A 25,581-nucleotide genomic window follows, 5' to 3' on the forward strand; every position below is an offset into this window, starting at 1 on the left:
TCCATGTAAACACTAACATTTCAAAAGTTATCCCCTGCATTATATTCCCCTCCAAGAAAAATCCCAACATATTTCTTTAAAATTGGTATTCCATCTACTTAGCTTACTCTTCTGTGCACTCTATGTTTGGATGCAGTAGCATGGCATAAAAAATTAATTGCTGTGGGATATATGAATATTATTAATTCACAAGATTCAATCAAGCATTTATATATTTATTTTAATGAATTATCCTAGAGCCTCGCTGATAGATGTGTATTGTCTTTAAAGGCGGCAAAACATAAACATGTAATTGAAAACTAAACTGTGTATAACTATGTATTATATTATTAATTCAACAAAACATTATTCTATTTAAAGTAATTATGAGAGGATAACCTAGCTCTATTACTAAACTAAAACTTTTGACGGAGCTTGTCACTTGAGTAATGAAGCTTGATTATTATGATAAAGTAATAATTATGAAAAAATATTTATAAACTAAAGAAAATTTACAAAGAGATTTTTCAGCATTATTTAGAGGTATAGTTTCTGTCTCTGAAATGACTCACGGCACCTTTAACTGGGGCCAGAATGAATTTACATGGAAACGCCCTCCTCTCAATTTTTGCGAGTGTTGGTGCATGGCTCTGCCTATTTATTTGGTGATGATACTTCCTTTTCCTTTGAATTTCTCTTTATCCTGCGATCTTTAACTCTTCTTGATAAGAGGATTATCTGGATAATATTTCATTTAATCTTTAATGAAAAAATCTGCTGTTGCATTTTCCTTTTACTCTTAAGCATGAGCCTTGTTACATTTTATTCATTAATAATTGAATTCATTTTTCAGGTTTACATCATTGGCTGATAAAGACTGGTTTAATGCTGAACTCTTATCAACGTTGACAGATGTCTTAGGACCACAGTATCAAAAGATGGCAGATTTGAGTTGTGTTTTTGTAGACTTTATGAGGTATTGTCATATATAAAAGTCGGAAAATGTGGTATTGGAAAAAAATATAGTTTATATTTAGGAGTGATTTAGTTTGTATAATGGTGCTTGATTGGATGAAATCACTAAATATTGTCATTGAAATAGGGATGCTCCAGAACCAACTGGTGAAGAAGGTGAAGATGCAGACATGGAGTTACCAAAAGTATATGAACCCGTAACAAGTTACGCAGAATTAAGGGAAAGACTAGATATGTTCCTTTCACAGTATAATGAAATGGTCAGAGGAGCCGGAATGGATTTGGTTTTCTTTCCTGATGCAATGCTACATCTAGTCAAGGTTTGTGTGATATTTTCTTATTTTTCATTGTCTAAATGTTGAGTTTATAGAATTCTGGAGACAAAATGCATCAACTAAGCTAGGAAATACAGTGAAAGCCCTATGTAACAAGATTGAGGGAACTTGAAATGTCCTTCGTTGTAACCAAACTTCGTATTATGTTGGCCTGAATATGTGAATGGATGGAATGAATGTATGTTGGAGATATTTTCAGGGACAAGCCTCCCATTGAGGAGATGAGGTCATCTTTCTGGTTGGGCAAGGCTTCCATTCAAATACAGATGAAGTTGTCGTCAAACTTGGAGTGGGATAAATTCTCGTAAATGTGCAATATGATTCTTTCTTGCTCTCGAAGGAAAACTGGGGAGAGGTTTTTCATGGAGACTCTGTTGACTCCAGTTTCGACAATTTTTATGAGAAATTTTGTCACCTATTTGAGTGTGCTATTCCTACTGTGAGATGCAAGTTAACTGGTCAGAAAAGAAAAAAGGAATGGATAACACCAGAAATAATTAAGCTCTCGAGATTAATGAAAGACATGGCTTCAAAAAAAAGTAAATCCCCTGAAGCACACTTGGACTATTTAGCTGCTAAGAAATCATACAATCACATTATAAAAGAAGCTAAGAAGTCTTTTAATGACGACAGGATTACAACTTCCAACAATAAAACTAAAGAGACCTGGAAGATTATCAATGAAACCCTAGGCAGGTCGTCGTCTAAGTCTCTACCCAACCTTTATGACAGCAAAGGAAATCTTATAACGAAGGGTCACACTGTTTCTAACATAATTAACGAAGTGTTCTCAACTGCTGTAAATTTACAAAATTCCAGTAATATTTCAATGGAGCAAAAAAAGCATTCAGAGATCTACGTAGGCGGATCATTATACCTTTATCCCTGTGATGAAAGAGAGATTTTGTCTTGTCTTGAGAAGGTTGGAAAGAATTTCACCCCAGGTATAGATGGCATACCCGGAACTGTTCTTCTAGACTGCAGTAAACACATCATAAAACCTTTAATTTTCTTGATTAATAAATCCCTTAGTAGAGGGATATTTCCTCGGGCATTAAAAATATGTAAAGTTGTCCCTATTTACAAGAAAAAAGGTGATATCAATGACTTGGACAATTATAGACCGATCTCACTCTTACCTCAATTTTCTAAACTGTTTGAATTGGTTTATTCACATAGGTTAATCACTTATCTAGAGAAGCACAAAATTTTGACTAACTCTCAATGGGGATACAGGAAAGGTAGATCCACCGAAGCTGCACTCCTTGATAGCTTCCACTTCATATCAAATGCATTGGACACGAACCACAAAGTTCTTGCACTATTTTTAGATTTTTCTAAAGCTTTTGAAATGGTTGATCATTCTATCCTTTTTCAAAAATGTTATAAGGTTGGAATCAGAGGAATTGCATTACACTGGTTGACATCCTATTTAACAGGGAGGACACAGAGAGTGGAAATCACCCTGAGGAACAACAATTATATATCTGACCCCTGTAAAATCACAACTGGAGTACCTCAAGGGTCAATTTTGGGTCCTATCCTATTCCTGTTATTTGTCAACGATTTACCATCCATCAGTGAAAATGCCAATGTGAAATGTATTTTATATGCTGACGACACTAATTTCATTCTCTCTAACAAGAATTCGGACTCCCTCTTGAATGATTCACAGCATTTAATTGATAATATATGGAAATGGTGTTATGTAAACAAACTGAATCTAAATTGCAGCAAAACACAGGCTCTCTTCTTCAACCGACTAAACACTCACAACTTACAAAATTTGTCTCTAAATTCCTCTGATATATCCTACACCTCACATACTAAATTTTTAGGACTACACATTCAGCATTCAGGCAGCTGGTCCCTCCATGTCAGCAACTTAATTACCAAACTGAATTCTGCCATTTACCAAGCAAAATTTCTCCGAGATTCTGTCTCCATAGGAGTTCTAAAATCCATTTATTACTCCAATTTTCACTCCAAAGTGTCATATGGTATAATATTTTGGGGATCATCAGTGAGCCTACTAAATAAAGTTTTTTTAGTACAGAAAAAGATGATAAGAAGCATGATGGGAGTCCACTTCACTGCTCCTTGCAGACCTCTATTTCTAAAATTAAACATCTTAACTGTACCATGTTTGTATATTTTCAGCACAGTTGTAGTTGTAAATAATAACCTTCATCTCCTCATTTTCAATAATAGCATCCATTCATATGGTACTAGAAATAAAAATGCTATCCATGTAAAACACCACAACTCAAGGATATCAAACAATGGTGTATTTGCAGTGGGGACTAAAATGTATACAGTAAAACTTTGATTTTACGCAGTTGGAGGGACCGAAATATGGGCACTGTGTAAAATCAAAGTGTGTAAAATCAAGAGTTGGTATTGAGGAGGAGTATAGTTTTCAGGATAACACTTGCTCATTATTGCTCGGAAAATGAAGCCTAGTAATCATATTTACTCAAAAGCAACACCACAGATGATGTGTTACCTTAAGAGAAACAACGTTGCATTCCTGAACAGTGTTTCCCATGGTTGCACAAAATGGTTTGAAATGGCACTTTCTGGCACTAAGATTACTTCTGTTACCCAGGAGAAATTTCGGAATGGTGATACTAAATGGTCGCAGAGAAGCTAATTTTCGAAAATATTCTCATTAAAAGCAGTTCTCAGGATATCCGTTTAACCACCTGCAGACAAACAAAAATTGGAGATTGAAGAAATGAGATACCTGAGGTAGTCATCCAAATAAACCCCATTAACAGGGAGCAAAATTTTGCTAATACATCAAAAAGGCTTTACACCCTGTAGTCCTGGGTTCAAGTCCTAGCAGTAGCAGAGACTTATCAGAGTTGGCCCTATCCCTACTTGAGTCTAATGTGAAGGGCACTTCCAGTGCACCACTCTGTCCATCAGATGGGAAGTTAAGTCCTGGTCCCTTTTGAGCTTATCATTACAACCTGGCTAATGCCAACATAGGGTTCCTATCCCCCCAGCCCTTACTTCATGGCGCTAATGACCCCAGTTGTTGGTTACCTCCAAATAGCATGCCATAGATAATACGGAGCACACAGGACCCGGGATATTCGGAAATTCAGATTTTTCCGGTGCTTAGATCACTTTTTTTAAGTGAGCTACTTAAATGACCGCGCAACTGCCGTCATGCCGCCCGTGATGAATAAAAAATGACTAATAGTCTGAAAAATTTTCCTTCTTTATAATTTATACGCATTAAAAAAGCATTTCCCCAAGAAATTTTAGCATTAGTAGATTGACTCTTCCGGGAATAGCTTCTCTGTCGGCATTCTTCCGCGAATTCAGCGCCGGGACCTTCGACTCACAAGCCGTGTGACTCAGCTTCACGTAATATTTTGCTTCCCCATATCTGATAACAACACCGGACACTTTTTGTATTTCGATTTAATGGTACTAAGCCATTCCTGAGTTTAAAGGGACTGCCTTATCACTCACGTCTTGAATTTGACTTCAATGATTACATGACGATTGACGACGCGAGTTATTCTCCGAGGGCATTAACTCCCGTTCCGTTAAAACGCTTGCCACCTAGCGAAGTTAAGCTAATAGCTATTCAAGTTCCAACCATGTTAATTTAAACCCTCTGACAATGAGATACAAGTTGAGTCGGATCTGATAAGCGCGCAGCGCAAGCAATTTTCACTCGCCTCCATTTGTCCCGCAGATGTGGGGTTAGCCTGGGAATGAGACAATGCATGCTGCTTTTACCAACGTGTTGAATCACCATCGACTTACGTCCATACTAGAAGTACGACTATCTTTTTTGGATCACCTTGGAAGCCAAAATTGTGGCACGGGAGTATTTTTAACGACTCATTTCGCCGTTATATTTCGCTGGGGCGACGGGAAACAGCGTTGGCAAAATTCTAGAAAGCCTTGCGTTGGGGATAGATATTCCGTAGCTCATAATTCTCGATATAAACAGCGTCGATCAATAAGTCGAATAATAAACGAAGGTTGATAATGTTAATATCTCCAGCGATCATGTCTTAATCAAAAGTAGTTACGCATACCCGGCGATTGCCGTGTGTTTTAGTTTTCGATATCCTTCTACGGCGAATTTAAACTAAGAACGACATTCGCGTTCGTAATGGAGCGTGAAATATTACTGAGAGGGCTCACGGGGAAGCAACAATAGATTCGCGATGTTTTTAGTTTCACGCTCAACAGCGCGACGTCATTTCAACCGTTCCTGTATTCATTTTTGCAACTCATTGAGACGAAATAATAACCTAACTTCATATTGCTCCTGTCGGATTTTCAAAACAAGCCGAAAGACAACTGCGTAAAATCAAGATTAGCGACCTCCTAGGGGCTGGGGTTATGCTGCGCAAAATCGAAAAACTGCGTAAAATCAAGAAAAGATGTAAAATCGAAGTTTCACCAATGCAATTCCCTATGCTTTCCGGCCGGACTTGAGTGCCGCTGCGTAAAAACGAGACTTGATGTAAAATCGAAGTGCGTAAAATCGAAGTTTTACTGTAACTCGCTCCCTGAGAGCATCAAATCTACCAAATGTAGCAATAGCTTTAAAAATAAGGTTAAAAAATATTTATTAAAGAAATCTTTTTATTCACTGAGAGAATTTCTGACAGACAAAGTTGCCTAAGAGAATTTTATTTTATTGTATCTTGACGTACCCTATACAATTACTAATTGTGAGCTATTGTATAACTTACTTTGTATATTGTCTACCAGGGAAAAAATAAATTATTATTATTATTATTATTATTCAATCGTATGTTGATATAATTAAATAATATAATACATTGATTGCTCTTGTGATTTCCAAGTTTTCACCACATTGTTACACATCTAATGACAAAAGTTTTGCAGGCCTCTTCAGTGGAATTTCAAGACCAAATAGGCCTATATATTTGTGCCGAAGTGGTGATAGTAGGGGTCATTTTTCTACCACTTACGCATATATCTACAGGCCCATTTTGCATCAATCTCCAATGTGAGAAGATAGATAGACAAGATAAAAGCCATATTACTGCAAAATATGCACTGGTATTCAGTAATGCAGCGAGGGGGGTTTTGGGGGATAAACCCCCCCACCCCCCAGAGCTCAGGGAAATGTTAAGTTTAATCCATTTTACTTAATTGGATTGATATTACTCATAGCATAGTGTAAGGATTAATAAAATATGCCTCAGAAAGCTGTAAAACTCACCATTTTGAGCCATTTATCTTAAAATTCCGCAATGTATTAATCTAGCACCTACCGCTTATACTGGTCGGTATGCCATACCCCCACACACCCCAATATTAGTTGCTCTTAAACTCCCCCCAGCCTTAATTCCTAGCTGTGCCCCTGCTGGTATTAAATGTGCAGATCTACCTCATGACCAGTTACCAAGTCAAACGAGTGTTGTACTTCCCTTGAAATATCTCAAAAGACTAAAAAAGGTATGTAATATGATGGACTCCAAGTCATTAACATGTACAAATGCTAGCCGTAAAGTAATAAAGAATGCAAATTTCTAACATCTGATCAGTCGTCTTCCTGTCTTAATAGTTGTTTGGGTTATTAGTTATGTGTTTACATGTGCAAAATTGGCCAGATAAATAATAAAACGGTAAATGGCACTCAAAATTATGGAGCATATCTGCAACCCATTTTTGGTGGTCACCATGGCTTAGGAGTATCATTACCTTATCAAAAAGATATCTCTTTCTCTTGCAATTGGTTGTTAGGGAAGTATTACTGGAATTGGATTCAACTTTTCATTTTTGGAGCTTTCAATTCCATTATTCTTTGTTTTATTCCTCAGAATCCAGTGAACTCTTAATGATTTTTTTCTTTTTTCGTAGATATCAAGAGTGATCCGTCATCCCCGTGGAAATGTTCTATTAGTTGGGGTTGGAGGATCTGGAAAGCAGTCTCTTACAAAGTTGGCATCCTTCATTGCTGGCTACAAAACATTTCAAATAACGCTGTCAAGGTATTACCAAGTTGTGTTTTATTTCATAGGAGAAAATCTGAAATTTTTCAAAAATTTATGAATCCAAACACATTTTTGGTTTAATGAAGATTAAATAGTAGAGTGAGAATGAATTTAATTTCATAGACTTGCCAGGTACAATCGAAGATCAAGTGAATGGTGTGTCACTTGATTTGTTGCATGGCCTTTGTAAATGATGGTACATTTTCGCCTTAACCCTGGACTTTTTCAGAATGCCTTGAAATTTGGTGATTACAAGTTCTATTCCTTCTCTCAGACCCTGCTTCAAAAATGAGTAGCCTGCAAACTAATTAGAGTGGTTTACATGATTTTTAAAAAATGAAATTGAAAGATGAATCAAGCCGCATTGCTACATGAATCAAGTTAATCATCAAGGATTATTATTACAGGTCATATAATGTCGCAAATTTTCTGGAAGATATCAAGTTACTTTATCGTACCTGTGGGGTACAAGGAAAAGGAACAACATTCATATTTACTGACTTGGACATTAAGGAAGAAGGCTTTTTAGAATATTTAAATAATGTCCTCTCTTCAGGTAAAATACTGTCTTCTGATTCATGTTGGTAAATTGCTAACTTTTTTTCTATAGTTTCCATTTATATTTTCAGGTGTGATTTCGAACTTATTCACCCGGGATGAGCAAGCAGAAATTATATCTGAATTAACCCCTACAATGAAAAGAGAGAACCCAAAAAAAAGCCTCACACAAGAAAATGTGATGGAATACTTCCTGAATAGGACAGCTCAGAATTTACATGTTGTCTTTTGTTTTTCTCCTGTAAATATTTTAATATTTACTTAAGTGTGCATTACATATTGTTATTGATACATTATGTATCACCTGAGACAAATTTGTATCCAATCCAAACACCAATATTTTCTAGGTTGGAGAGAAATTTAGAAATCGAGCTCTGAGGTTTCCTGCTCTCGTTTCTGGATGCACAATTGACTGGTTTCAACCATGGCCTCGTGATGCCCTTGTTTTGGTTGCTGAGCACTTCTTAACAGATTTTGAGATAGCATGTACAGCATCTGTAAAGAAAGAACTTGTTGCAGCCTTAGGATCTATTCAAGATATAGTGTCTGAAACCTCAGCAGAATACTTTCAAAGGTATGTAGAGTTCTACGTACTATGAAATAATAAAGGATATTTTTTAAACAGGCCCAGTCCTAGGTTTAAGTAAAATATACTACCACATTGAGTGCTGGGCTAGATGACAAGACCTCAAAGGACATATCCCCAAATACTGCCAAAAAAGTTTAGAACGAGAAATACATATGGGATTGCTCATTTGCATTGTTGAGAGTGTGGACTAATATATATGTCAGCAATAATTTCTCACCTATCAATAAAATTCCCGGCTCTTTAGCGAGGGTACTTGAATTTCTCAGTCAATTGAATGCCAACACATTATAACCACAGTGCTGGTCAATAGTGACCGGCAATGAAAGCTCCTGGCATGCCATGCCAGTCAAAACAACCAGCCGCAAAGTAACTATTCTTAGTTCACCCCACACATCTGTCCCTTCATAACAAGAGGCCCCAACATGCGTTTCTTAGTGGACCCTACATAAGTGGTGGGGGGTGACTCCATCGTCAGTTCTCTGAGATGACGTAGGTCATGATGTGGATGATGGCGCAGTGCCAATTTTCCACTCTGGCTGCCTAATGGAACCTAACTATGAAACTAGGAAAAGACGTCCAATGATTTTCAGGCATATTTTTAGAGCAAGACTCAAGGTAAATTAACAATTGGTGTCGTCCACCAGGTTATGTCGGTAAATTTATTATCACTACAAATGCTCTTATATTGAGCCAAAAATAGAACCATATTGTCTTTAATTTACTTCAAAAGCGGTCTATACAAGATAGTGATAAGCATGTGGTAAATATGATAATTGACGTGGGAACTTACGATGCATCATCAAGGTTCATCATTTGCATTTATCTTCCGCAGTTGAGTTTAGTATGTGGCAAATAGCAGCATGAAAATACATTTTCTATGGTTATTGGTTATACGTAAACAAAGTATTGGTTTCTCAAAAGCATACCAAGTTTCAAACGTGAAAAATATTAATATATATTCGCAGAAACAAGGTGTATGTAAACCACTATATTGTACTTATTATACTTCACCTAATTTTATAATTTATTTCACTCGATGGGTGTAATGTGGTAGTATTAATACCTTTCTTCTGTGTTTTTATACATTTTAAAATGGTTCATGTGAGCTCGTCTCCCTTAATATGCATTTCAACATATATTCTTTAATCAAAGTGATCAGCAGATGAAATTTGGCCGCCATGTTTTTGTTGGGTGTAGGGCCTAATGTGGCGAGTGTAAGGCAAGATCGGTTTATGTAGGACGTATCAAGGGTCAGTTGGCCCCACCGGGTCAACTATGAGTACGGCCCTAAGTCCCATTAGATGCCAAGAGTGAATCAAGACCGATTGTTTAGGAATGGGTCGTGGCCGAGTGGCCATTACAACTGCAGTAATGGAGGAAAATTCATTTTAGATTCACTTGCAATGATATTTTTTATGATATATTAAATTACATGCTCCTGCAATTGAGGAGGGTACCAGAAGCTTATGCCAAAATCTTATGACCATCCCAAGTTTGTATTTTTAATGTGCATTTATTAACACCTGAATATACTGGAATATAAGAATAATTAAATTTGAAATTGCCTGTTTTATTTTGTATTTCATTTCTCCCATCATTTCATTAGCTTCTTTTATTTTCTCTTTTATTAAGGTTTCGAAGAGCCACCCATGTGACTCCCAAATCTTACTTGAATTTCATTGGTGGATATAAAAATATTTACCAGCAAAAGCAGAAAGAATTGGGAGAGGGTGCTGAAAGGATGGATACTGGTTTAGCTAAGCTAGATGAGGCATCAGAATCTGTGGAGAGTTTGAAACAGGATTTAGCTGTGATGGAAAAAGAATTGCAACTTGCCTCAGAGAAAGCAGAGAGGGTAGGTATAGCTCTTGAGGGTATGTTTAATTGCACCTCTCATACTTCTTCATATACTATTATTTTTCAGTTTTTTTCTATCTTCTAAAGGCAATGTGGGGTAGTGGTTTCATGTCTGGGACAAAAGGCTGGTTTCAGCAACCAGAAAATAGCATATTTCATTAGTTACTAAGCCAAATAGTCTCTGGTAAGGTACAGTGTTCTATGTGAATATTTTTGTCACATGTGAAATGTATGTGGAAATGGTAGTATTTTATTACAGAAACAAATTAAGAGTTGGAAAATAGTACTGCGTATGTAGAAAGTTCTCAGGTCATTCAGTAACAAGTAACTGACTTTTTTATATTTTTTGAAGCTTTGAATCTCATGTAACTTAACAGCTGTTTATTTTCCACATAAATTGATTGAATGCAAAGAAGTTTATTCCATGGTTAGCTAAAGATATATTTTCACTTTCGCTCTCAATTGCAATATATTTTGAAAACACAATACATATAAAGCTATATACATTCATCCTTTAACTTCTAACCTGTAATGGTTACCATATTGCTTGAGCTTCAGTGCTGATGAAGATAGTGTAATGAAATAACTTAAATTATTTGCAATCAATTAATTTTATAGCTTTGGTTCAGACAGATAGAGACTCTTTCATACTTTATACTGAAGGAACTTGAGGTATGGGGAGAAAAATTATCAATTTAAACTAAAAAAAATTAAAGGATTAAAAGTGACCCATTCCGGTCATTTCAGGAAGTGCAAAACTCCCATCCCCCTAGCGTTAAGTGGTTGCAATCAAATTTTCGTTTTCCTGTAATGAAGTATTGATTTTTCCTTAAGGCTATCTTTTTTATCTATATCTCAGGAGTACTTTTCTTGTTTACATATAATACTCCTGAGGTAGCATAAAATTTCAACTTCATCCTATTTAAATGTCAACTTCAGCACTTTCTTTTCTATTTCTTATCACCATTACCTTAGTCTTCCTCTAATTAATTATTTTACTTTTACTCATACAAAAATTTGACGCTAATGAGAAAACTAAATATTTATTTCAGGTACTATCTGAAGTTACTGAAAGAGCTCAGCAAGCTGAAACAGTAAAAAATCAGGTTCAAAAAGTCAAAGAAAAGGCTGAAGTGCTTGTTGCAATTATTGCAGAAGAGAAAGCTCGAGCTGAAGAAAAACTCGATGCTGCTAAGCCTGCATTAGAGGAGGCTGAAGCTGCACTCAACACTATCAAGCCAGCTCACATTGGTAGGTTTTATCATTTATGATGTGATCCTTACCAAGCTGATGCACTGTGAGAAACATTTGATAGCCCACACTGCTACCTCATGTTGAGTTCACAGCGAATATTGAGCAACCAGCTGAAATTTGCAATTATGTCTTTCAGCCACCATTCTATTAACCGTTACTACTTGAACTTAGTATTAATAAAATTGCATTGCCATGCATGTAGCTGAAAAGTAATTGGTGCATCCAAAATTTTTGGGCAATAACAGTACATTTCCATGCAGTTTTTCTGTGTAAAGTAAGGGCCTAAAAATAAAAATTCAATGTCTTATATTCCAGTATTCAATATAGAATTTTATGTCATTGAAAGTGTTACAAACATAGGTAAATAAAAGACATAAAAGGATGATATTTATAATATTTTTTACAAAATATTTTTTACAACTACCCTTAGAAGCAGTGGGGAGATAATTTTAACAGTCATTGGTGACAACAAATATTTGATATTGCAGGTGATTTACCAGTTCAAGCTAGCCCTTGTTTTCAGAGGGCTTTCATGTCCCATGTCGAATGTTGCTCATTAATTAAAACTTTATAGGCTCATGAAAGTAATTGCATTGGATTTATATTTGATCCCTGTTCCATATTACATAGTTTCATGAGAGAGACTGTATATATTCAAGGGTGCAGTAATCATGATGACCTTCTGGGATTCACAACCTGAGCGCTTCATATTTTCCAGTGTTTGTGACAAAGGGACATCATGAGACGGATTTAAAAGATTTCAATTAAGGAAAAATATCTGAAGGTGGAGAGGAAATGAAGGGAAAGTAACCGAACTATTCCATCCCAATGGATTGTCAAAATTATCTCAAACTTAGACGTTCCTAGATATTTATCAGTTGCTGAGGAAAAGGTAATCTTTACCTAAGGAAGTAGTCTGACCCCTTAGTCTGGGTAAACTCATGCCCTTTGACAAAAAGCAAGAGACCTTGGTCAGTAGATGGCAAGAGGCAGGGCTGAGAAGACAGTGGATTCTGTCATACTTGCAGCAATGGATGTGAATACTCTGACAAAGGATTCTGGAAAGAAAACTACTCAAATGCCTAAATAAGGCTCGTCTCACACCAGTGCTTCAATCAGAGCCAGGATGCTAACACTATCAACGGCAATGTTCATTGAAGCACATGAAGCTCATAAAACTCAATGTTGGAGAAGTATCAGGAAAGGTACTCACATAATGATGAACATGATAACTTGGGTGACACAAGCATGAGAATGAGTTGAAGTGGGCTATATATGGTCAAACAACGTTTGAAAAAGGTCATGACCAGAGCAAAATATGAGAGGGGCCTGGGAGGAAAATGGGATAGAAGAAAAATTGAACTTACTAAAAGAAAAGCAACAGATTCTAAGAAGTCCATCAATTCAACTCATCAACTTCACAAGAAAGGTTGTGTGGAAAGGAGATAATTCTGGCAAAAATCCAAGTATGTATGACTAATTCGATTTCCAAGAAACCATTGCCATCTTCATTCAGAAAGCAGTGAGGGAGTCCTAAGGGACTACTGCATCCACCAATCCTTTCCTAACTCTATCTACCAGGAGTGGAACATTGGATGAGAAGACTGCCCTCATCCTACCAGGTAGGGAGAGAGAGAGATACGGTTCATATACATTGCAGCTATTTGTTAAGGTGTTAAGGATCAAGGGGGGGGGGGGATCTCTGGTGCTGATGAATACAGTCCAAAATGGAGGTGGAGATGAGGTAATCTTGGGAGAGGAATTGCTGACGGGATGGGAAGTGTGAGTAGTCTGCCAACAATCTTGAAGCGATGGTGATTTTGGGATAATGGGAGGGGAAATGAGGGAAGGCAAGGGTAGGGTGGGGTAGTAAAGGAAAGAAATCTGGTTGTTAAAGCAGATTGGGCATCAGAAGGAGGAGGACTTAGGAGTAACTCCTAAAACACCTGCTACTTCTTGCACTCTTGGAAAGTACTGGGCAGCTGTGGAAAAATTATAGATGAAGACTATCTGCTCAACTGTTTGATCAAGGATTAGGTGATGAAAAGGTGGAAGGAGGAGTGGGCCAATGTCAAGTGTCCCCAGCAGTAAAAGCCAGATGAAGCCAAAGAAAGAAAGGACTGGAAAAGGGTGGTGGACTGCAGATGTTCCCTTGGCATCAGCATTAATTTTAGCAATTTGACCTCTCCATTTGCTTTCAGTCTTGGGTTACATCTTCTGTGATCAGTGGAAGCAGTGGTTGATGGATGGTGCATGTCTTTATGTTGGCTAACCTCTTTTCCTAGTCTTTTGATTGTTCTCCATAATTGGATTGCATTAGTTGGACTGATTGTAGCTTATTGGAGACCTGATTGATCAAGATGTAAGTACATACACATCTTGGTGGGCCCCTTTGTAAGCCTCCTCCACCCTCTTGCGCAGCAAACTGATTATTCACTTAACCCTGTCATCATCCTGCTGAGTTTGAGATGTATTTCATGCAAACCCATGCTGTGAACTAATAATATTTTTTTTATAATTCTTTGCAATTTTTCAGCAACCATTAGGAAATTAGGCCGCCCCCCTCACTTAATCATGCGTATTATGGATTGTGTGCTGCTACTGTTCCAAAGAAAAGTTCATGCAGTCATTGGAGATACCACTGCACCTTGCCCCAAGCCATCTTGGGCAGAATCTTTGAAGGTATGCAAATTGATGAGCATAAAGTAGGTTGGAGCAATGTGTTATCAGCACTTTACTGGTGGAGAACATTTACTGATAAAATGTACAGGGCTCCCACTCAACGGTGAAAACCTTAATGCCGTTGAGGAAAAGCAAACATTTCTCTTTACAGGCTATTCTTCGAGGTATTACTGTCGATAGCCTACTCTTAAAAAAATATGAATGGCTATGATGGATGAAATATTATAATAATTGCTATGAGATTTTGCCAAATTGCTGTTTATGCAATTCTTAAACTTTTGATTCTTTGACTCTGTTTGAACATGAGTTTTGGTGAAATATTTCCATAACTTTTTCTTTGCCATAGAATGACAGTCAAACAATAGGGTATGTTTGGATTGTTGTGTTTACTAAAATTTCCAATAGAGGGCAAGTGGCCGTCATCGGCAGAGCCGCCACCGGCTGCTAGGATAGATGTTCAGTATGTTCCATGATGGTCTCTTTGGAGTCACGAATATTTATAGTTTGATAAATAACTTTTGTTTCGCATTAATAAAAGATCAACTTTACAGTCCACTTTGCCTTTACTGTGCACCGAAACAGGATAGTTTCCTTCATCAAAGAAAACAAAAGGCATTGATTGCGATTCGTTACCCAACATTAGTGTATTATTAATATACAAATTATTTGGTTTTAGAAATCCCAGTTTAGATGATTGTTAATGGTCAATTTTAACCTCATTTGAAAAAGGCCAGATCGGCGTCCATACGATGCCACTCCACGTGACGTAAGGGGGACCTAGATGCTATACGAGTAGTCAGGAATTTTACATCGTCTGAGATTACCAATGCATGCATGAGGCACAGAGATCAGGGAAACATCTCTTCATAATCACTTATTAAAATTGCCTAAGGTGGGAAAGTTTCCTTTTTTTGATAGGGTATTAATAATCCTTATTTAAGCCAAGCGCTACCTGCTAGCTGGGTACTCTGCTGTCTGCCAGCAGGCTGCATCGTAGCGGTGCTCATAGCCTTGCACTAAGGTGGCCTCACACGGTGGTAGCCAGAACAAGAATGACGTCACACAGACTTTTCCCAGCATTTATACTTAGCCGTCGCATTTTTTGTGTGCTTGAAAATTTTCATTTATCATTTAATCGCGAAAAATATATATTGTCATTTAAAAATCTAAAAGTGTGAAATACATACTCCAGGAGTAATAATCTTTCAATTTGGGCCATAAAAAATAATAGGAAATCACCCTATTGAGTACCAAAGGGAATGTGAAACAACGATTTTATTCATTAGCCCAATAAACTGTAAACAATCTCAAATGGGGGCACAGATTTGTGTTTGACTTAATTTAACTTGGTTTTGATTTCTTTTCACTTAAACCTGTCAAATGGAAATGTTTATCAACTGCACTTAAGTCATTTCTATTGATTTTTTAAAGAAAATAAAACTTAGTAATTACATTAATTACTGAAATGAAACTAAAAATCATAGGTATGGGACTGACAATATAAAATAAGACTCCTAAAAGCTTGCTCTACATAAAAGACTAACTTGTATTTGTTCCATGTGGGTCATTTTTGGGTTTTGTGATCATTGGTTTATACAGTGGAACCCCGATTTATCGTTCCCGCATTCATCGTTTTCCCGCATTCATCGTTCGCCGCTCCTGGTCCCAAATTATGTTCCATAAAGACAATGTAATTTTTTCCCGCATCTATTGTTCCCCGAAGTATCGTTTTCCCGCATTTATCGTTTGAAGAACGCGGTCCCGTCGTATAATTTTCCCGCATCTATCGTTTGACGTAAATGAGACGAAGTGTTTACAACGTGTTATTTATGGCTAATAATGACAGACATAGTTTGAATCTTCCCCAGGAGATTGAAATGCGATAGGGAGAAGCAGAGCGCCGTGGGATGGTGACATTAGCGCATTTCCCAAGATCCGGTATCCCCCTCCATTCAGCACTCGAGGCGATCGCCTCCCCCCCGGTTGAAGCTTTCTTCTTCTCCGAAATAAAAAAATAGGTCCCAGCTCGAGCAGGGATCGTATTACGACGACCTTAGCTTCGAAAGAAAATATCAAGTTACTCGAGAACAAAAGAAACCTTTTTCACGCCACCCCCTCTCTAGACCGCTGACTTCTTTTTAGCCGACTCGCTTCAAAGGTGGAGGTCAACTGCGGCATGAATCACCTATTAGCCCAAAAGGTATTTAAAAATGAATTTCGGCAATTAGTATTATACATTTATTATTTTGAGATATTAGTGATGTGCACGTAATTTAGTAAAGATTGATACCAAACACGACGTATTTCTAACGTTATTTAAGCATTTTAAGGAAGGAAATATTTGGAATAATACGATGGTGATTTCTGGCGAATAACGATATCCTCGTAGCTGATAGTGAGCTTCACGGCAGTTGATGCGATTTTTTTTCGTCTGGTTACAATTTACGAGTTATGCTACAAGTCTCACTTGTCTGAGCTGCTAACGAAGCGATTTCTTCTCAGGATATTTTGTTTCTCTCTACTAGCAATCTGAATTCACCTGCTCATCTAGAGCTACGCTACTTATTGTTAGAAATGAGTGGGTTAGTTGCCTTCTCTATAGGATAAAAAATTTCATTGCGCAGTCATATGGTCATGCTTCACCCTCTGCAGTAAGCTCTGCCTACGCCGTATGCGATAGCAACCCAAATTAGTGCCGAACTTCACCTCGTACGAGTGGTTCCGTACTTTCCGGGGTGGGTTGACTTAAAACTAGCGAGTTTTTTTCCGCGTGGGTTCAATGGAGTCCAGTTTCATTTTTATTAGTTTTATTCTTATTCGTTTTCGGACCGTGGCCCTTCCGAAGACACAGGTGAGAACTTTAAAGATGGACTGAAAATAATTGATGATGGATAAAAGAATCCGGGCTAGAAATACGTGAATATTGAAGAACGCCTCGGTATGTCCGGTAGCACATGACGGCAGGGGTGGGGGTAGAGCGAGATCCCTGGTGAAAACAAGAAGTGGGATGAAGCCGAGGATTAGGTGGGCGTGCCGCTGACGATTAACGCCTCATTGCCTCAATCATATCAAAAATTTAATTGCTAGAAAGGAACATTTCAAATAATAAACTATTTTTGGCCTTCTTGATCCATTTCATAACCAATCACTCCGACGGCGAAATCAGTTGTTTGAGGCATAACACGCACATTTCTCTCGTAAATACGTGTACTTGAAATGGGATTTGATAGATAAGAATTTTTACATCAGACAGAAATTCATAATAGCCGGGAAAATTCCGAGTGGAGTACAAACGTTTTTTAGCAAGGCGGCTTTGTTCCTATAGGATTTTAGAAAGAGAGATAAGTCGAATCAACAATATGACCTAAGTGTTTCGATAAAGTAATAATATTTCTGTAATCAACTGAAATCTCGTTTGAATCCATTAATGAATGTCATAATTCGCAAAAAATCCAGCGTATCCTGGGACATAGGCAACCCGCACAAACATTCCCGCATTGATCGTTTTCCCGTATTTATCGTTTTTTTCATCCATCCCCCTGAAAAACGACAGATCGAGGTTCCACTGTATTCTTTCATATTTTGATATTGATAGTCTTTTGAGTGATTAGTTTTAATTTCATGACAAAAATCGTTAATCCTCATTTATAAAGCTGACGCTATGTTTTATTTTTTATTTAGATGATGGCTAGTACAACATTTTTACTTCAGCTCCAAAACTATCCTAAAGACATAATCAATGATGAAATGGTGGAACTCCTCCAGCCGTACTTTGAAATGGAAGATTACAACATGGATACTGCTAAAAGAGTCTGTGGTGATGTGGCTGGGTTGCTATCTTGGACAAAAGCTATGGCATTTTTCCACAGTGTTAATAAGGAGGTTTTGCCTCTTAAGGTATTTAACTACTTTTCAATAGCTTTCATTAAGAAAAATTTTGATCTCACTATTAAAAAGGTAATTAATTTCTTGCCTTAGTCACAGAAAATAGTGAAGAACATTCATTCTGAGAAGGAAAATTCACTCAGATAGAGACAGCAGTGAACATTATGACATGGGGTACTTCATGTTCTTAGAATGTTTTGAATATTTAGCTTAAAAGTATCTGGTAAAAATGAACTCAAAAAACATCATACATTTATCAATTAATTTCAGTTATTTTGCCTTACATCATCGCAACTAAGTTTTCAGAAGTCCTTCTTATCCCTGTAAGTCAATTCCTATGCATGTGAAACTCAATTCCTACCTAGATAACATATAAATTAAGATTTAAAGAACAATGATTAGTTTGGAGCATGGATAAGAATATATCCACTGGCTCACTGAGTTTGCCAATATGACTACTGGAGGGTTAATTACTCAGGATATTCTAATGACAAAAAATAGAAGGATTCAAATTTTTTCAAATCATTTTCAATATTTGAGTTATTCAAGTGTTTGCATATGCCAATCCCTAAGCCCTGGGTTCATTCATTGTTAAGAGTGTTTAACCTTCTATTTATTCAAGAGTTCTTTTTGTCTGCTACTTGCCTGGTAACTTGTCCTTCACTGATGGGGCTTCAAATGCTGCTAAATAATTGAAAATCCCTATCCTTGCCCACTGTCAACTATTCCATTCAAGGAGACTGAGAAAGCATAAGCTACATTGTAGTCAACTCTTGTACTCATTAATTTATGTGAGTGCTAGCTCTGCCTGAGTGATTAACCTTTCAGTAAACCAGGCAGCCTTGTATTCAGTTCCAATTTCAATGGTCCTCGCATACTGCACAAAATTTGCATTGTAGCTAGTAGATTACATCCCTCTCTATTGGGTCTTAGTCCTAAACTTGGCCAAAATTGTCCATCATTGTGGTAGAAATATAGGTTTGTAATGCTAATATATGTGTAGAGTGGGTAAATCATTCATACCCATATGGATATTGCTGATTTGAAGGCTTTATCCAATTACTACTTAAATATTTGATATTATGATTGATTGAAGATGAATTAAGAATTGAAGATAAAAAGCAAAAATCAAAAAACCTACCTACAATGGCCATTCCTCAATATGTATTTCAGCAAGGTCAAGGTCATGTCATGTCTTGGCTGTATTAAATGAAAGAGCAAGTATGTGGGAAACAAGGGAATGGTTAACCAAGGGAATATTCCCTTTGGAAGACCAAGGCCAAGTTTACAGGGTGAGACCAGGAGGAGGTGGAGAAAAAGAACAATGGTCAGTTAAGAGCTTGTGTGAGATATAAAGGAAGAAAAGTCTAGATTTAAACAATCGTAGGATTGTAACTCAAATAGATAGGACCACATATTATACATACAATATAATGTACACACCGCTCAATTGCCATCTCCGTCTTGTCATCCTACGAGCATACGCCACCCACATTTCATAAACGAGTTGTTGGTTGCGTACACATCAGGATGCTACAGAACAATATCGCAATTGGTGGTCACAGCACGAAAAAGTTCGGAGGTGGGAGTCAAAATTCTAATAGATCTTGTGCGTAAACCCGTGTTTTGTGACACAGAAGCACACCCAGCTACTAATTTATACCAAATTGAAATTTATATCATATTTCTGGTTTTATTAATGAATTATTTTCTTTGGTTGTCAGTGTTCAAGTATTATGTAAGCATTTTTTTGTCCCCACTTGCAAGCAAAATTAAGAAGTTAGGGAACCCCCTTTATTTTCCACCAGCAAGGGTAATTTTTAAGCTATTTAAAACTACGATAAAATACCTAGCTGTTAATGAAAATGAAGCTTTTTAAATATCTGGGAAAAATAAAACAGTTTTACAGGGTGTAAATTAAAACTTACTAAGAATTTCCACATACAATTTTATTCAAACAGCCGATAACAATAAATTTAATTCTATTGCTGCCTGACAATAATAAAAAATGTATTCAAAACTGTCACGAGAATAAAATTGTTTGTGGAAAATTGCAAGTTTTAACTAAAATTTGTGTTAGAATTCCACCAGATTATGCCAGAACCACTATAGTTTTCAGCTCTTGCACTTTTCATCCATTCCTCCTTCCTGTGAAGCGAGCTGAGTACCCAAAGGCAATATCCAGGGGCTATTCGAAAGTACTTTCAAAAACAACTATTTGCCTGAAAAATGGAAAACCTACACACAATGTATTTGATTTTCTACTTGCGAGCAAAAGTAAGCTAACTCAAAAAACCCCTGCTGAATGGATGCTTAGATAATTCCTGACCATCCCCACAGAAAAAACTGAATTTTTTTCCAATAGCAGAATATCATGTGCATTTGAAATGTTCTCCTGCTAATGGATGAGCTCCCACCATTTGAACTCATGCATGAACCATTGGCATAGCGAGGAGGGAGGTCCGGGTGTCCGGACCCCTCCTGAAATATAAAAACACAATTAATTTAAGAAAACAGAACATCAAAAAATCATGAATTTACAAAATATTTCTTTGGAAAATGAATTTTTTCAATTATAATGCGTATAAAAATTAGTTTAAAACCTCTACAAAGTACTCTGTTTTTTTTTATTACCCTTCTGGTTTTGGACCCCCCACCTGACAAAATTCCTGGCTAAACCACTGACATAAATCAACCCTTGAATACCACTCTGATCTTGTCTTCATAGGTTGCCTAATTTTAATGTGTATTTCATGTTGCCCATTTATTCATCGCTTTAAAGTGGATTAATTTGTGCCCCATAATTTGAAGTTCCATCTTTTGGTTCCTTGATTTTAAATCAATAATATTTTTCTGTTAAGCTATCACGTAATCGCTATGCTGTAATGAAGTGGTTAATTAATAGTAGAAGTCTACTGTGAAATTCCTGGAAAAGAAAAACAACATGAGAGTAGTAATCCTAAGTGTGTATCTTGACTATTTTTCATTTGTACTGAAACCTTTCGAAAAGTTCTCTATATTTGAGTAATTATAATCATGATTTGATTCCTCCTTTCAAAGGCTAACTTGACATTACAAGAAGCCAGATTGAAACTAGCGATGGACGATCTGCAGCAAGCAGAAAATGAACTAGAAGAAAGAGAAGCTGCATTGGCAGCAGTGAAAGCTCAGTATGATTCTGCTGTGGCTGAAAAGCAAAGATTAACTGATGCAGCCAATGTTTGCCTTCGTAAAATGTCTGCTGCGAGTGCACTGATCAATGGGTTAGGAGGGGAAAAAATTCGATGGACACAACAAAGCAAAGAATTTAAAGCACAACTAGGAAGGTAAATTAATTTCAATCAGTATATTTATTTATAAATCTGATGTCATATATCAACAACAGAGATGTTATTTATAAATCAACAGGCTAGTTGGTGATGTCCTCTTGGCTACTGGATTTTTATCATACTGTGGACCCTATAACCAGGAATTCCGAGCGAACCTTGTGAGCAGTTGGATGAATATCTTGAAGTCAAAGAATATTCCTTTCACTCACGACTTGCATATTATTAACATGCTGGTTGAGAGTTCAATGGTAAGTATGTATTACTAAGGAATATAGTGGCATTCCACGTATTCATTTTTAACAATTCTCAAGATTGAAATATTTTATAGGCCATTACCTCTCTATTAGGATTAACTTTATAACTCGAATATCCTCACTATTACGTGATTCAAATTTCTCAAATAATTATCACCTTCATAAAATCTTGAAGTTTTAAATGATGTTGAATAGGTCCTGCATTTAACATTGATGCTTATAATGTTTTCCTCCTGATGAGGCCACTTTCTCAGAATGTCACGGTTTAGTAATAAAGTTTTCATTCACAGACTTTTGGCAGATTCAGAGTTTGTTGTTTTCTACCAAAATGAGGGTACCTACTGTATTAGTATAGTCAGATTGAGAATATATGGAATGGGCTAGAATCAACCCTTTGCTGTTCTTCTATGGTAGCCGGAGGTTTTCTTAATCAAAAGAACAAGCTTCAGCTAGAGTTGTCCACAGCAAAAGACGTACAAATTTAAGTATACAGCACACTCCCGATTATCCGGGCTACTGATGGGAGGAGACGGCAAGAATAATCAGAAAACATGGATAATCCAAACTTTCACTTAAATGTCTTGTAATGTTCATAATTTACGTAAAACAAACAATGTATAATTATTTATGCAGTTATTCTGTTATTTAAGAGTGCTTCCTGGACTCATTGAGAGCTTCCTTTGCCAGTTCGTGATCGTTTTAGCGGCGATAACATGGCTGCACTCGTATTATGAATACTTCATGTAAGGCCTGGTTTCGAAAACCACACTTCCATGGCTGTGTGATCATGGATACAGAAAAGTGGTTTGCACAAATGCTTCAAAACCACTGCTCGACGTTGGAAACTACACTGTCCGGCACCACACCACGTAGTCTTGTCTGGCACAAGTTACCCGGGTTGCAACTGTTGTGCGACGTGTATACGTGATCAAGGAGCACGGTCACGCACTGCGAGGCTTGGAAAACAGGAACACGGTGCTCCCGTGAATGCAGCTAGTGCACGATTGCTTCCATTTTATGAAGGGGATTCTAACGGAAATAATAAGCCCGGTGTATCCTAGCATTAATGCAGTGATTCCGGTGATTTTGCGTCCGATCTTATTTTTTTATAAAGATCGCAGAAAATGTTGAGCGAGAGTGAAAACCATGCTTGGACAATCTGCAACACGGATATACCGCAGCTGGATAATCGGGAGTCTGATGTACTGAGGTCAGCCTTGTTGATAACTTTACGGAGTCACCCGCAATGCACAAATTATGTGAAAAATCCACAGAGAAAATATCATTCGCATTGACCGAGATTCAAATCCGGATGACCCGATTTCCAGTCGAGTTGTTATCTAGTTAAGCTACCAAAGCATCATTCTTCCCTGTGGAAATTTGAGGACTCTACCGGACAAGGTGGTATGGACTGCTGAGCATATGATACGACAGTAGCAGTCCAAATTGTGCATGCAGTGCCAAACCCGGAGAGCAAAGCCCGAACTTTGAACCCAAAGTTCTCACCGAGTTATCATCAAGGTTAGTCCTGGTATACTTAAATTAATCTGTGAATTTTTCACACAAAAGACTAATATTTCATTTTATAGATTTGATTGTAAAAAATGGCAACTCTAAATGTAATAATTTGACATGCAGTGTTAGAGTCATGTGGGAATCGAAAAAGATCCATCGTTGGGTGAAGAAAGCTCTCAATGAGTCCTTGAAGCAATCTAAAATAATCAGATCATGTACTTTATTTTTTTAATTACATGTGTTGTTTGATTTACATAAAGGAAGACACTTGGTGGATATTCAATGTTATTTATTTATAATTTGCGCACAATTTTTACATCAGACAGAAATATATCATAGGAGTGCAAATGTTGAGACGGCAATAATGAAACAATTTCTCAGTGTGGTCTGGTTTTCTCAGGATATTTGAAAGAGATATTAGTCGAACGAAGTATATGCCTAAAGTGTTTCCACAAAATTCCACAAAGCTAAATGCACATCTCTGATTTATAGGTATCTGAATGGACCTTACAAGGACTACCCAATGATGAACTATCAGTTCAAAATGCCCTTATTGTGACTAAATCCAGCTCATATCCATTGTTAGTAGACCCTCAAAATCAAGGAAAAATATGGATAAAAAACAAGGAATCTACTAATGAACTGCAGGTAATGTATGCCACCTCCATGGTGAATTTTTCTCCTCTCCTGATTAGAATGGAAAAGGAATTTATGTAATGAATATGTGTATTTTATTTCCTTTCTTCAGATCACATCATTAAATCATAAGTACTTCAGAACTCATCTGGAGGATAGTTTGTCTTTAGGTAGACCACTGTTGATTGAAGATGTTGGGGAAGAGTTGGACCCAGTGATAGATAATGTTCTGGAGAAAAATTTCATCAAATCTGGATCAATTGAGAAAGTAGTTGTTGGTGACAAAGAATGTGATGTAATGCCTGGATTTGTTCTGTATATCACCACTAAGTTGCCAAATCCAGCATATTCTCCAGAAATAAGTGCTAAAACATCCATAATAGATTTCACTGTTACCATGCAGGGTCTGGAGGATCAACTTTTGGGTATGATTTTTTTTCTCATTTACTTGCCTCACAGATATGCTTGACCTCTGTGCTTAGGTTGTTGAATCCAAAAAGGAATGAATAAGTTCAGTAGTTTCGTTTTTGGTGCTGCTGCTGTAGAGGCCTCTAAGATGTTAGCATACATCTGAATACAGGTTAATCTTTGGTTTGTTGATGCCTATTTCATGATTTGCTGATAGCTATTATCTGTCAATAATTTTATACTTAGCAAAATATGCCATTTTGAGAGTATGTATTATTTAAAACCTAATTGTCACCCAGCATATAAATTGCACTCCATTAAATTGCCACTTTCCACTCTGTCATATTTTCCCAGTAAGTATTTTTTTTTTGTTTCAAGAAAATAACCATCTTATGTTTTATGCAAATATACTTTAGTATGGTATGATATTTGTGGTTTTCATATTTATATATTTTTCCTCTACATCTTGAATATCATTTTTTTCTTGTTGTAATGGGGTTGTTCAAGTACAATTCCCAATATCAAGTTTTAAATTTCAAAGATGTGAATTCTGTACGATTTTTTCTTTAAAGGACGAGTCATATTGATGGAAAAAGCAGATTTAGAAGCAGAGAGAGTAGCCCTGTTTGAATCTGTAATGAAAAACCAAAGAAGTATGAAGGAATTGGAGACTAATCTACTCTGTCGTCTAACCTCATCTGAGGTGGGTGTGTTAATGATTTTTAGATATTTGATATGTGAAATCAAGTTCATCATTCAGCGTAATTATTCAAACTTGCCCCTCAGGTTCGAACCCATCCTACTCTATGGTCACATATCACATGGAGTAAAACCTCCTGTTATGAAATTCTACAATTACAAAACCTCACTATAATAGATGACACACTTTGGTAGCTCCAATAAGGGAACCGACCTCTCTATAGCATAATTTTTCACTTATAAATCATATTACCTAGTGCGTATATGCAATTTCACAACTACGAGTATATTTGGCATTATTCCTGGAGTTTATATTCATTGTTACCTATTGACTTATTTCACTCTACTGATTGCCATAAGCTGTGCAACTCATCAGAAGATGGAGCTCCAATGTGGGCTACATTGCTTTCTAATAGGGTAGTTTCCTTCATCAAAGAAAACAAAAGGCATTGATGGCGATTCGTTACCCACCATTAGTGTATTCATAATACACAAATTATTTGGTTTTTGAAATACCGGTTTAGACGAATGGCAAGGGTCAAATTTTATCCTCATTTGAAAAAGGCCAGATTGGCGACCATGCGATTCCACTCCACGTGACGTCACAGGGACCTAGTTTCTACA

General features: G+C 36.9%; 1 protein-coding gene across 1 annotated transcript in view; it reads left to right on the forward strand.

The window, feature by feature from the left end:
* LOC124158523 (dynein axonemal heavy chain 5) overlaps window positions 1-25,581 on the forward strand; it is a 174,866-nt gene that overhangs the window by 89,969 nt on the left and 59,316 nt on the right. Inside the window, exons 49-63 of the mRNA XM_046533651.1 lie at window positions 833-955; window positions 1,082-1,274; window positions 7,158-7,288; window positions 7,699-7,847; window positions 7,921-8,090; window positions 8,197-8,423; window positions 10,071-10,293; window positions 11,348-11,546; window positions 14,086-14,231; window positions 17,913-18,128; window positions 21,177-21,442; window positions 21,525-21,693; window positions 23,707-23,862; window positions 23,963-24,275; window positions 24,831-24,961. Of these exons, the coding sequence (XP_046389607.1) occupies window positions 833-955; window positions 1,082-1,274; window positions 7,158-7,288; window positions 7,699-7,847; window positions 7,921-8,090; window positions 8,197-8,423; window positions 10,071-10,293; window positions 11,348-11,546; window positions 14,086-14,231; window positions 17,913-18,128; window positions 21,177-21,442; window positions 21,525-21,693; window positions 23,707-23,862; window positions 23,963-24,275; window positions 24,831-24,961 (2,812 nt within the window). The remainder of the gene's footprint in view (window positions 1-832; window positions 956-1,081; window positions 1,275-7,157; window positions 7,289-7,698; window positions 7,848-7,920; window positions 8,091-8,196; window positions 8,424-10,070; window positions 10,294-11,347; window positions 11,547-14,085; window positions 14,232-17,912; window positions 18,129-21,176; window positions 21,443-21,524; window positions 21,694-23,706; window positions 23,863-23,962; window positions 24,276-24,830; window positions 24,962-25,581) is intronic.

The sequence above is a fragment of the Ischnura elegans genome, chromosome 1 (assembly GCF_921293095.1).
Source record: "Ischnura elegans chromosome 1, ioIscEleg1.1, whole genome shotgun sequence".
Classification (NCBI taxonomy): Eukaryota; Metazoa; Arthropoda; class Insecta; order Odonata; family Coenagrionidae; genus Ischnura; species Ischnura elegans.